Source organism: Xenopus tropicalis, chromosome 8, assembly GCF_000004195.4.
Source record: "Xenopus tropicalis strain Nigerian chromosome 8, UCB_Xtro_10.0, whole genome shotgun sequence".
NCBI lineage: Eukaryota > Metazoa > Chordata > Amphibia > Anura > Pipidae > Xenopus > Xenopus tropicalis.
The window spans coordinates 70,958,935-70,973,341 of NC_030684.2; the positions used below are offsets into that span (position 1 = coordinate 70,958,935).

Consider the following 14,407-nt stretch of genomic DNA (forward strand, 5'->3'; position numbering starts at 1 on the left):
TTTTTTAATATTACATGAAGCCAAATATATTTCCCTGCTGCAAATAATTATCTTATGATGCAAGTCCCCGAATGACAGCAGGAACACTTGGGTGAAAAAAATAGCAAAACACATTTTTGAAATATATTCTGGGTGGAATTATATAGCTATAATCATCCCCCTTTAAGTGTAACTTTTCCATGGAGGTTTCTAATCACTCTTCTTCTTTTGCCAAATGTGAATTCGCTGCATCTTCAAATCACACCTTTGCAAGGGTCATATACATTCTGTTTTTTCCCAAAGTATCATATTTTTCAACATTAGGAGCAGTATAATGAAAAATAATAATAAAATGCAGTAATTTATTGGTGAGGTCTCTCTATGCATATTAATGCAGTGCTATGTGTGGCATTTCTTTTTGTCCATCTCTACATTTTTCAAATGTTGGGAGGTTTGGCCTAGGGTGGTGTGATTTTAGGGGCAGCATGCTGCTCAGCCGCCTTTTTTTTTATTCCCAGAGCACTGGGGAAATAGGTGAGCAGGAGATTTGTTTAATTCTCTTGCGAGCTAATTCCTCAGTGCTCTGGGTCCAGAGGAGAAGCACAAGCGACAAGGGGCAGTGGTGGGTGATAGGAAGGAGAGAAGCTGCTGCGCATGCGTATGTGCATATGAGTGTGGGGCGGGATGGAGGGCAGGGCGCAATGTAAGGTGGCCAGCCTAGGAGTGTGCAAACTGGAAATCAGGTGCAACTGGACCCATCCTTGGCCTATTGAACTCATAGTTATCCCCCCCTTACGTATAGGTTCATCTGCATAGTAGAAAATTCTGAATTCTTTATACAGGTATGGAACCTGTTATCCAAAATGCTCATGACCTGGATAAGGGATCTTCCTGTAATTTGAATCACCATACTTTGTCTATGAAAAATCTTTTAAGCATTAAATAATACGGTTGTTTTGCCTTCAATAAGGATTCATTATATCTTAGTCGGGATTAGGTACAAGGCACTGTTTTATTATTATAGAGAAAACACGTAATTTATTTAGTCTGGAGTCTGTAAGAGATAGCCTACCTGTAATTTGGAACTTTCTCGATAATGGGTTTCTGGGAAATGGATCCCATACCTGTACATGCATGAGATCAATTTAGCTGGCAAGCTATTATCCCAAAGGCCCTTAATACAGCAGTGCAGTTTCACAGTGCCCTATTTTATGTCCCAGTGTGTAATTAAAACAATCTCTATGTTTAACTAGTTTTTCAGTAATAATAAGACCTAATAATAAGTGCCTGGAAATAAGACAGCAAATCCATGTTGGTGGAAAAGAATTTCTAAATATGTTTAGTAACCTTAAAGGAGAAGGAAAGTAATTTTGGCATTTTACTGCCAATAGATTTGTCACATTAGTGCCACCTAGAACACTATATTTATTCTGCAGAAATCATTAGCATACCTGAGTAACCATCCCTAGAGGCTCCTTCCATTACATAGACCTTTCTGATAAAGCTTACTTAGTTTTTAACTTTCTTTCTCCTTTAAAGCATGATGCTCTGCATAACAGAAAAACTAGCAAACTAGTGATGAGCGAATTTTTTCACCAGGCATGGATTCGCAGCAAATTTCCGCATTTTGTCAACGGCAAATTGTTTTCTGAAACTTCGGTGAAAATTTGACGCAAAAAAAAAATCGCTCATCACTAGCAGAAACCTCTGTGTCACAAGCATTCTGGATAATAGATACCAAACTTGAAACTACAGACTGTATAAAAACGAAATCCTGAATAATTATTTAACAGATGCAGACAAAGAACAGTAATAGGAACAGTAGTAGGGAAAAAATGCTGAGGTTGAAAATTAAAAAAAAGAAATCTGTTCAAAGAAAAGTATGTTCCAGAATTCCAAATATATTAACAGTTCTATTTGTGATTGTTTTCTTGTACACATCAAGAAGATCATTTTCTGACATCTGGTCCTCCAAATTCACCCTTTGCTACTAGTAACTGATGAGCGCAGCCGAAAACACCCAGCGCATAACGGTACGATCCGAGGCTACCACCTGCTGGCCAATAAGAGAATAGCATTCACTGGCCGAGGCAATGAGCTTTTTTTCCCTATTGTCGCTTGTTTCCCAGAATCCTTTGTAGAAGGCACAGTGGAGAGGAAGTAGGCGGGTGGCTGAAGTGAAGCCGCCAGGCGCATGCTCTGTTTTCCCATAGGGCTGCACAAGGGGGGAGAGGAAGAGGAAGAGGTGGAGCAGAAGAGGCAGCAGATAGGTGAGACCTAGCAATAATATACTCTGCACACCCCGCATTCTATAGTATTGCATAGAATTCACCCTAAGGTTCGTACAATGCACACAATTCCCACAATGAGTATATTTCCCGCCCTGTATTTACTTTCCTGCAGCATTAAATCCTGGCAGGCTCACAACTCCTTATTCAGTACCCGTTTGGAATCATTACTAACTGCACCCACACGCACTGTCGCACTCTGTTTGGTACTTCCACCGCCCTCGGCATTGGAGCACTCTGTTATCCAACACTATTTTGGTCTTTAACGGTATCCGTAGTCGCTTAATTTACACGATATTTTACTTCTTGTTGTACAAAGGGAACTCTTGTGGGAAAACGCTGTTGTTTTATACACACGGGGCTTTGTGTAAAGGTGTCCGAAGCCAATTTCTCTGCCCACAAAATTCCAAACTGTATTTAATGTATCACTGCTGCGTCCTCCCTCTCACTGCCTAGGGTATGCAGGCTCCTCATTTACTAACAAAGGTGCCATTTGCACCAGCACAGTAACCCATAGCAACCATGTTTGCTCTCCTTAGTCTTACTGCCCCAGGCTGACAAAGTTGATTAGTTGTTATGGGTTACAGCAGCTGTAACTGACGCCAGTTTAGCAAATGGGGCCACAGTCTTCTGAACTCATGAGTGCACTTTGTACACCAACAAGTCTCTGCCTGGTGCTGCAACTTCAAATGACTTTATTCTTCTTGTAGTTTCATTGATTTATTCATGTACCATAGCTGAATGTATGCATAGGGCAACTACTACATCCAAATACCTTAGTGCTTGGAGTTCAGCTAGCTTTACCAGCAGGGCTGTTTTATTTTTTTGTTATTTTACCATAGAAGCTACTTTACATGCCCACAGCAAGCAGTAAGTCAGCAGTTATAATGAGCTACTGGCAGCACTGTATAAACTGCCAAAATGCGCCCTCTGTCCTCTGACATTAAAATGTACTATGTATGTGTACTTTGCTCACAAACAGCTTCAGAGTAATGTACAAATCACTTCTTGTCGCATCAACCTTGTTAAAGGGAGGGGGGGGGTTAGTGGTCTAAAGTTGGCCCTAATAAGTTACTTTTTTGCAGTGTATGTTTTTAAGGTGATGTGTCTATATTCTTTAACATGTGTGGTAAAAACTGTTGGAATCCCCTGCGACATATATGCATGGTGCTTAAGGGAGGATGTGCCAGTGTTAGCAGGAGGATGTATTGTGATCTAATAACAGATGTCAGTACTTGGGGTTTTTTTCCTTTTGCATATTTAAACAAAATGTCCGTAACTTTACAATGTACTTTTCAGTGAGTTTATAGTTATATGTAGATGAGACTGCAATTGATAATCAGTTATGCCCTTTACAATGCCATTTTCTTTGTACCAAATATAAATTGTACTGCTAGTCATCCGTACTCCCTTTTAGACTCCTATTTCCACAATGCCTTTTACATTCTGTGACTGACAGACCTGCAGTAAAGAACAGAAGTGTGCTGGTGTCTTAGCTAGAGGAGTTGATTTCTAATACATTTTTCTGTAGTCTGGCAAATTGAAAAAAAAAACTTATTTCAGCTGGAAGTTGAATTACAAATTGTCGTTAAAAAACTAGATGTTTATTGGAGTGGCTGAGAACTACTTTTTCTTTTATCATGGAAAGAAAAAAATATATTTTTGGCTGGACAACCTCTTTCAACACAATTGTACCCTGTACATAGAGATGTATATACTTTTCATGCTTTATTCATATAAAGACAAAGAGTTTATTATACCAATCAGTTAAAGGAGCAGTACACTCCCTTATCAACATGAGTTTAGTAAATAGGGCTCTTTATACCTATTGTTTTAATAGCAAAACAAATGTGGTTTTTGATATTTCTTGAGCTGAACAGGGAGACAGAAGGCATTCCATGTTTGGTTCTTGTGAGGTAATTTACTAATAATAATCCAAAAGGCAGTTTCCTACACAAATGTTTTAGTATCTTTTCTACTCTGGACACAATATTACCGTATATACTTGAGTATAAGCCAAGTTTTGCAGCACTCAAAATGTGCTTAAACAGGAATCCTCGGCTTATACTCGAGTCAAGCAGTATGCCCCCCCATGTGTCGCCCGAGCACTCACTATTAATCCCACCAACTAGTACCGGCACAGGCACGTTGTGCCTCCACCGCGACCCCCCAAAGCCCGCCCCCCCGTGCGTCGGCAAAACACTCAGTTGTGCGGGCATGCAAGCACTCCACCACCATGTATTACAGGTGGTATAATATATATATATATATATATATATATATATTACATTTGTATATATATATATATTTCCAAAGACATACATGATCCTCGCAGTGGGAGGAAACCATTATAAGTCTGTCACTGACTCACAGGGACCATTTCTGTATAATTTAACATGTAAATATCTTTGTTTCTATCTTTGAGAGCTTTAATACACTGTAGAACTCTCAGTATCATTCCTATTACTTACACACTTTTTGTGAGTATCCTTTTATTAAATAATTTGATTATTGAAACTTAGCAGTAGCAGCTGCATTTCCCACCCTAGGCTTATACTCGAGTCAATAAGTTTTTCCAGTTTTCTTAGGTAAAATGAGGTACCTCGGCTTATATTCGGATCGGCTTATACTCGAGTATATACGGTAATAAAAAATCTCCCAACAAACAACATTAAATTTAATGCAGGGTCACTAGACATGATTTACCCTGGTTTTCTTAGAAGTGTAAAATGGAAGTACTTTAGTTATAGTGGGCCGAGAGTTAGAATCTTCTCAGGGCTGCATTTTTACCTTAAAAGGTACTTTCCATGTAAATGCCCACATCAAACTTTACGTCAGTGGTTATCATGAGCACAAGGACCTGTGCTTCCTCCATTAATACAGCACTCTGTTTTTTGAGAGGCCAGCATCCTCATCCCACCCCCTAACCTTCCCATAATTTTAATCTGGCACAAAGTGCAGTGCACAGGGATGCCCTGGGTGCAAGTGTTTTCTGAATGAGCACTAGGGGTGTAATGCAGGTCATTAGTAATTTTGAGTACACACATTCTTCTAGCACCATCCACATCATGGAGTCACAAGTTTAGTATACTTTTCTAACCACTGCTTGTTCCTTTTTAGCCTGAGACGCAGAGGGTGTAGTTGGAGACCCCGACATGTCCGGGGACACAGAGGAGGTAACTCGCTTACGTAAACCACGTTTCTCCTATGAGGAGAACCAGATCTTGATCCAAGAAGTACGGGCTCACTACCCTATGCTTTATGGAGCACAGAGTCGGCGTCTTAGTGTAGCAGAACGTCGCCGTGTGTGGGAGGGCATCGCAGCTAAGATAAACGCTATTACCAACTGGAAACGCACTGCCCAGGAGGTTCAAAAACGCTGGAACGATTTCAAGAGGCGGACCAAGGAGAAACTGGCACGAGTTCCCCACTCTACCCAGAGTGGAACAGCAGAAGAGGCAATGACTGCTGAAGAAGAGACTATATTTGCCATCTTGGGGCCTGGAGTAATGCCAGGGAGTGGTCACTATGGATCTATCACACGCTTGGGAGCTATTGGTAAGCTTCCAGGACCTACCATACTGTGCAAAATGTTTTGCATTGTAAATGTTCTTATATATTGGTGTGTGACCCCTTTGCCTTTATAATATATTAAAGCATGCTGTCTTTCAAAATATCTGAACACAAAATTTCAGATTGCTGAAAGGCAGATCGTGGAGAGATAAGGATTATTTGAGAAAGGGTGCAGAGTTTTAAAGGGAAAAGGTTCAGTCACTGGGGGTGCAAAATGTTAGGCACTTACTTGATACCCTAGGCCGGTGCTTCTGAGAGCAGAAACTGCACAAGCCCTTGGTACTTCTCAGTGGGCACCACAGAGTGATCCTCTATTTCTTACCTCATTGGCCACTAGTGCTTGTGCAGTAAAGTGAAAAGGCTGTCTTTTTTTGTTAAAGTCCATCTTTTCACTCTACTGCACATGCACACCCTTGCAAAGATGGAAGAATCAGGAAGATGATAGCTCCATGGTGCTCCCTGTACTTGGTTTTTACATGTTTATATTTCTTTGTACTGTGTATTCCTTTAAAAATATTTTTTGCTCATATTAGTCCTACTTATTATTCTCCCTTATGTCTTTCTCTTTAACACAGATTTCAATCAGTCAGGCCCGGGGTCCTCTAGTCCTGAAACTTCACTCAGTGCTCCATGTGCACCCATTGAAGCACCACTCCTTCTCCATCCAAAGGAATCTCCCTCCCCAACATCACAACTTCACATTGTCCAGCTCCCCCATCTCACTCCTTCACCAGACCCATCAGAAGGTCCTTCACCTCCACCCCCTGGGTCAGGGACACCATTGCTTACTCCCAGTGGAGTTGCTCAACATTATGACCCTACAGTTGCCATGCTGAGGGCCCAACAGGAAACAGCAGAAGCAATAAGGCATCTAACCTATACTTTGCGTCAAAGCATGGACCGCTTGACCAATGTTTTAGCTGCCATTTTGCCCTTGGTCCCTCATCAGCCACCAGTATCACCTACACCTTCTGGTATTCTTGGCCCTGTGTATTATCCTACTAAAACAGAACCAGAGTCTGAACCATGTTGTCCTGTAACATACGAGGAAGAAAATGGAGAAGACGGGGAGGAAGAGATCCAAGAAGTCATAGCAGAACCTCCCAGGTCTCCTTCCCCTCCACCTCCAAATAAAAGAAAAAGGTTTGGGTATCTAAGTCAAAGAAAGCGCAGAGGACGATGGAAAAACCTTTAGGATTTTGTTTTTTCCTCACATTTTGCTCCCCCAGCAAGCATGAGGCTATTATAAACTGATGCTTAGCTGCAAACTTGAAACAGCAGGGCATCTACTGTGAGGGCTATGTCTACTCCGACTTTGTTTATTTAGCAGTAACATTCTACTCGCCCCCCTTCCCCCCAGCATCAGAGAGAAAGGGGAAGCTTATCTGAGAAGGATGGTTTTATTTTAATAGGTACAAAACAGGAATTATCATTCCTTCTTTAACAGCAAACACATCTGACTTCTTTGAAACTATTCTCCACCTATTTTAAATCTGTAGATTACAATGTGCCTGGACTCCATAACTGAAAACACCTTCAAATGTTTCTGCAAACATGGAACAAGGCGATCTCCAGCACCTTTCTGGATGATTTAGTTATATTCCTGCCTTTGCATATTTGGCAGACAATCCAAAAGTTTAAATGTCTGATTGACCTGAAAATGTTAATTAAGGGTAGGGTCCACAAAGAGAAGAGCAATTTGCAAATGGAATGTGTGGAAACTACAGCTAATTTGATTGTGTGCAGAGGTCGTCTTATTTGTATCTCCTTTATGAAACATACTTTGTTTCCTTTTTTTAATCCTTTAAATTCTTACCAGCCCAGAGATTGGCAGGCTGAAGTACTCAAGTTGCTGACAGACTACAGTTTAATGCTTTTAAAGTGGCCTAATTGCTGGTAGATTGAGCTCCTTTCCATAATATTTACTGGCATTTTTATTGGATTCATTAATTATAATAATTTATTAAGGAGGAGGCTTATGTCAAATACATAATTCAGGACAACATTAATTAAAAATATATATTTATTTTATAAATTCAAGTTTGGCAAATTGGGGGATTCTAGGAAATAAGCTGGAACTGAAAAGTTGCATCACTGCCTTCTCTTTCGTTGCTACTGTCTGTTCACCATCTTTCTGCATTTTCTCCCTCTAAATCTCGATGCCCCACTGAAAGCAATATTCTTGTATATAGAAGTATACAAACTGTAGATAGTATCTGCTTCCATGTTATGTTCAATAGGCATATAGGAGTTAACCTTGGAGCATTGATTATGTATGTAAATAACTACATATTAAAAAATCTTTGGTTCATAATCTCTGGTGCTTATCAATGAATGGAAGAACAAAGCCTGCTGACAGCTGATATTGGCAAATAAATACAATGATTTTTGATCATCATCATCATCATCAAATTAATCCTTTCAAATAAACCATGTAGGTTATCTGCTGTAAGAAAAGTGATTTAATCATTAAATAAGGGAAATTTGGTTACATCAGAAGCTGTCAGGCTCATCACTACATGAAGCAAAGAGCGATTAGGATAATGGCACAAGTATAGCTATGGAATATTTCATCATGCAGAGAAAAGGCTGATAGTCTCTGTACCCTGACATCTGTATGAATGCAAGCTGCCCTAGTTTATTGAAGTCTAATCTTCTATTATAAGCATAGTTATAGTGAAAGCTATACCAAGAGGTTTAAGGTGGCTGTTAGTTAAATGTATTTTTATTTTCAGTTTTGCATTTACGGTCATACACATATATCATATACACATATAACAGTCAGCTTAAATGCATCATTACTTTAAATACACAATTTCAAATACAAGTATCCAATATGTGTATTGGCATGCATGCTAATTATAGCATTCAGCTACTCCTTTGAATAAGTGTTGGAGAAAACGGTATATAGTGATGTAGTAAAATTAATATGAAAAAGTAAGCTTTTAGAAATTATAGATATTAACCAGAAGTATGCTTAGTATGGCTGAAATCTCAGTGCTAACCACTGCAGCATGGATCTTGCTGAATACAATGTAAGTTGCAGGAAATGATTCACACATGCAACCAAAATTTATGCCCGAAGCGAATAAGGCAGTTTTACTAATTCACTCACTGCCATCAAGTGATGTAGGACCACATTTGGCTAGTCGTCTTTTTTTTCAGTCGATTTTTGTGCGTGCCTGATTACATTTGTCAGAGAATTCAACGGGAGTTTCAATAATGTCTTATCTTAAAACTAAATCAGACTTTGGCACTACAGCATTGTGGAAAACAAGTTGACTATGAACTTTGTTTCATACAGAGGTGTGTTTCCGTACCCACCTACCCCTCCTCGCTCCATGTATCTCACTGTTCCAGGCTGAGTGCTTTGAGACACAGCCACACTAATAAGGTACCTAACAAGGAGAGCCAAAAGGCAGAGCTAAAAGTCGTGCGATAGTTAATCCCAGTGAAACATTGCAGAATTGTCAATAGCTTCAGCTAGTGAGAAGGAGGAAGGAGATATGGAAGGAAAAAGAGACGGGGGGCCAAGAGATTGGAAAAATGCTACATAAAGAAAAAGGGGGCATGAGCTTATAGGTATTGGGGAAGAAAACAGTGGCTTCCAGTATGAAAAAGCAATATGAGGTTTCAAGTTTTAAATTCTTGTTTGATACACTTAGATTAAAATCTTGAATGTAAGTTACAACTGATTTGATAGGGTATAGACTAATAACGACCTGATGGCACAGAAGTGTATAATATAAACTAAATGTTGTTCTTCCTACAGCAGTAAATAAGTTTTGCTTACTGTTTCCAATTAGTTTACAGGGTAACCCTTTTGAAATAAAAAATAACAAAAGTGGTATAAAGGTGATACCTTGCAAGGGACAAACAGATAAGGTACAGGATAATGTGGATCAAATGACTTGATATAAATTAGGGTAAGTTACTGAAGTGTGAAGTGAATGGAATTCCATGTGATTAACCGGCCCAGTGTCTCTACAGATTTTTGTATTTCTGGCTGGGTGCAGGCAGTTCTTAATCTATATAATTTGCCATAAATCCAAGGCCCAGGTTCAGTCCCTTCTCCAGAGAGTTGAAAGTTTTCATTAATTTGTACTCCCATACCTTCCTTTCATTCTCTGTTTTAAAGTTTCCCTTAAGGACCAAGATTCTTAAATCGTTTATGGAGTGGTGAGGGCTGTTAAAATGGTTCCCTACTGGTGTGTCCAGTTTTTTATTTGTTATGGTAAAGCGGTGGTGTGTATTCCTCTTTCTCAGGCTTTGGCCAGTCTCTCCTATATACAGTCCTCCTGTATCTAGTGCACTGTATTAAGTACACCACGTTGGAGGAAGAACAGTTGTACTGGCCATTGATGCTGTATTCCTCTAATGTGTCCGGAATCTGTATTTTGTCTGAATTACAGACATGTGGGCAGGTTTTGCATTGTTTTTTGCCACAGGGATAGGTTCCATTTCTGTTGGGTTGTGTTAAGGCACTTCTTATTAGTTTTTTTTAGGTTTGGGGGCTGCCTGAATGCAAGAAGTGGTGGGTCTGGGAATATGTTTTGGAGCCTCTCATCATTATGGAGTGTGCACTGTAGATCTTTAGCTATTTTTCTGAGGGTCTTTAGTTGGGGATTGTATGTGACTACTAGAGGAACTCTATTTGTTTCTGTTTTTTGTTTATATTGCAGAAGTTGACTTCTGGGAATCCTGGTGGCTGTATAGATGTTTTGAGCCACAATTCTTGGGTTATAGCCCCTGTTAATAAAGTCTGCTTTAAGTGTTTTTAGGTGGTGGTCCCTTTCAGTAGTGTCAGAACATACCCGATTATATTGTAGAGCCTGGCTGTAAATGATGGAGTGTTTGGTGTGGTCAGGGTGAAAGCTATCATACATAAGATAAGATGGTTTATCCGTTGGCTTTCGATATATTGTGGTTTGTAAGTTATTCTCCCAGAGAATGGTTGTATCTAAAAAGTGAATGTGAGTATGGGAGTAGTTCAGCTTTAAATTGATAGTTGGGTGAAAGTCATGAAATTTTTGTGAAATTGAATGAGTTCTTGTTCAGTACTGGTCCAGATTATGAATATGTCATCTATATAGCGGAGGTACGTCAGAGGCTTGGTGTTACAGGTAGAAAGAAAGTCCTCTTCTAGTTTTGCCATGAAAAGATTGGCATATTGGGGTGCAAAGCGTGTACCCATACTGGTTCCCATCTTCTGTAGATATATTTCCTGCCCGAATAGGAAGTGATTGTGTGTCAAGGTGAACTCAATCAGTTGTGTAACTGCATGAGATGGTAGGCCCTCCTTTTCCAGAAATTCTTTGCAGGCGGCTATACCATCTGTATGTGGAATGTTTATATAGAGTGATTCCACATCCATTGTTGCCAACAAGGTGCCCTCTGGGAGTGGCCCTTTACCTGCAAGTTTGTTAAGCAGATCAGTTGTGTCTTGTAAATAGCTTGGTGTACCCCTTACAACAGGTTTCAAGATCTGCTCGACCCAGCCTGATGTGCCCTCTGTCAGAGTGCCAATCCCAGATACTATAGGCCGTCCAGGGTTACCTTCTTTGTGTATTTTAGGAAGCATATAGAAAGTTCCCATTTTGGGAGTCTCTGGTATTAAATCAAACAGATCCGAGTGTGTGGCTGGGAGCGTCTTGATTAAGTTTCTGAGTTCTTTCTTATAGGCCGCTGTGGGGTCAGTATCTAGTTTAGTATAGTGGTTTGGTCTGATTTAAAAATCCTTTGGGTGAACTTTATCTTATAGGGTAACCCTGTATCAGATTTTTTGGAGCTCTTTGAGGTGGTCTTCTCATCCCTTTTGAATTATCTGTACAGCCTATACTTCCAGCCAATCGCAGTAGTGAAATCCGCTGATCTCTGGGCACCTTTTAATTACCATGTTTTATTTATGCTGACACATTCCTTCACATTCCTCCCAAATTTGCATCAAGAACTGATGGGCTATACTCAGGATATAAGATAAATAATGACAAAACAAAAGTGTTGCCCCTAAATATGCCCCCCACTGTAAAACTTAAGCTAAACTACGACTATTGTTGGCAAACGAACTTAAATATCTTGGCATCCATATAACGCTATGAAACCTTATATAAAACAAACTATGTACCATTATGGAGATCAAAATCTAAGGTTCTTGGAGAAACAAATGATATGCTCTGTCTGGTTTCCGCGACTACATGTATGTCCATCTTTATGCACAACAATGAAGGTACCAGCCCTCACCACATTTGAATCATTGTGCACTAGAATTGGAGAAAGGAAAGGACACATATCTCAAGTATATAATATACAGTACTTAACTAATACCCAGTAGATGAAAAACCACGTCCATACATGCAGTGATTGGAGAAGGATTTATCTACCTCCATTAGAGTGCAGCAATATGTAAGCCATAAAAAAAATATATAAGATCCTGTTTGGGTGGTACCACACACACGCCCTTCTTCAAAAGCTTTTCCTAGACACTTCACCTAACTTCTGGCAGTGTAGGGCGTCCCACGCATGTCCCAAAATAATTTCTCTGTGGTCTACAGTAAGGCAAAGATATTATGCTTAAACCTACAGAACAATTCCGTGACCCACTTGCAAGGGCACCCAGTCCAAGGGGTGGAATAAAGAACACAAAAAATATTAAACTGCATATTCACAGCAACAGGATACATGATAGCCTCCCAATGTAAAGATCCTTTGCCCCCTTCTTCCAGGACCTAGCAAATAAAATCGAACAAGTGAGAAGGATGGAATGTTTGACAGCCCTCTCTCACGGTACATCACTAACTGTAGGTAGATTGGTTCATGTGGGATGCCTATTATGATGAATTACAGGGCCATGAATAATAGAAACAACAGGGACACACCCCGAACCCACATGTTTTTGGGTTGGCCCCAGTGTTCCTTGGGAAGGGCAATAGTGGGCAAGTCCCAATCAAATCAAATCAAACCAAGGGAAAGGTTAATGAGGGAAGTAGTGAAAGGGGAAATATATACATATACTTGCCTTAGGATGTAATACCATGGTGCATTCTAAATATATCTAACCCTGTACCACATATTGTTACTGTTTTCTTGGTATGATACACCTTTGTTGTTCTTCATTTTTTACCTTCTCAATGTATCTGGCTCTACTTGCATAAAGGCACGATTTCATACCTTTACTATATATGATTATCTATTCCCTGCTTAATGTGAGTGCTATGTTTGGTTTTATATGCAGAAAGAAATAAAAATAAAATATAAAGATGATTAAGAGGCAACAAAAAGACCAGCCCCACACAGGCACACCCTGGCACAAAAGGCCAGCCACTGTTCAGGCAGCCGCTGGCACAACCAGCAAACACCAGAACCCTAGGCCAAAACTAGGGTTAGGACGCAACAATGAGGGGGCACCAGGAAGGTACCTCTTCTGTCTACCCCTAGTCTGTGCTCCCTTGTCACTTGTTGGCAATGACCCCCCCCCCACGATGGCATTGTGCGCACACTTACAGGGGGGAGAGCAGTTGCAGGGGCAAGGTGGCCAACCAAGTTGCCTAGGGTGCCCATTCGACTTGGCCTGGCCCTGCTACCTGGGGACAGTGGTGCAAAAAGCCAGGTACAGAACCAAACATGGAATAGCTCAATAAAAAAGTAACATTTTATGAAGCAATAGGCATAAATTATGCTCAGCACAAGCCCTATTCATTGGACTTTTGTTAAATAAGGAGGTATACTTCTTCTTTGAGTGGCCCAAACAAAAGCATTTTTGTTTGGTATGTATGTGTGTACAGTACCCTCTAGTGGGTAACTACCATTTTGTAAAATTATATATTAATATAAAAACCATTAACCCATGAACAGTCAATAACCACCAACCTAATAAATAAAAGTAAAGCAGAACAAATAATAATGCCATACTTGCCAATGCATAAAATCAATACCTCAATGACTTAAAAGACATAACATTTGATCTATATGACCAATAGCAATCAATTCATAAACTTCATAATTACTAGTAAAAAAAATGAAATAGTATGTAATAGTTCATAGCCATAAACAACTAACTTAACTAGAGTCATTAGGTTGTTTATTGATTGACTATTTGTAGGTTCATGGTGTTTATATCAATATATACTTTTAATAAATGGTAATTATAATTATCTACTAGAGGGCATGTTTTCTTTATAAAGGTATGGAGCCTGTTATTCATAATGCCAAACTTTAAACAAAAAAGCTAGCTGTTTCACCCTATTGCCCAAGCTTCGGCGAGGGTCCGTTAAAGGAGAAGGAAAAGCTAAGGTTAGGCACCCCAAGTGACTTTAATCGCTTACCTTTTACCCCGGGCTGGTGCCCCTGTTAGAAGAAAACCGCACCAGCCTGGGGTACCTGCAGCGAGCGTCTCCTCTTCCTTTTTCCTTCTGTTGGCAAAATCCCTGGGCCGGCACATGCGCAGTAAAGTGAAAAGCCGACTTTTTTGTTAATGTTCGGCTTTTCCCTCTACTGCGCATGTGCAAACGCGCAAAGCAGGAAGAGGAGACGCTCGTAGCTACCCCGGGCTGGTGCAGTTCTAACAGGGG

The 14,407-nt window shown here is 40.1% G+C and overlaps 1 protein-coding gene across 3 annotated transcripts; it reads left to right on the forward strand.

Moving 5' to 3' along the window:
* The first annotated feature begins 2,219 nt into the window (after nucleotides 1-2,219).
* On the forward strand, nucleotides 2,220-8,154 carry mypop (Myb-related transcription factor, partner of profilin). 3 transcript variants are annotated; one of them, NM_001142037.1, is given in 3 exon segments: nucleotides 2,220-2,249; nucleotides 5,388-5,825; nucleotides 6,416-8,154. In NM_001142037.1, coding segments are annotated over 2 exon segments (1,023 nt in total). In that variant the 5' UTR covers nucleotides 2,220-2,249; nucleotides 5,388-5,422; the 3' UTR covers nucleotides 7,036-8,154.
* Nucleotides 8,155-14,407: the final 6,253 nt, after the last annotated feature.

Excerpts from the sequence above, each read along its gene's own strand:
- mypop (XM_012968100.3), top strand. The coding sequence starts at position 5,423 with ATGTCCGGGGACACAGAGGAGGTAACTCGCTTACGTAAACCACGTTTC. Across the intron at positions 5,826-6,415 it reads CACACGCTTGGGAGCTATTG|ATTTCAATCAGTCAGGCCCG; the intron begins GTAAGCTTCCAG and ends TCTTTAACACAG.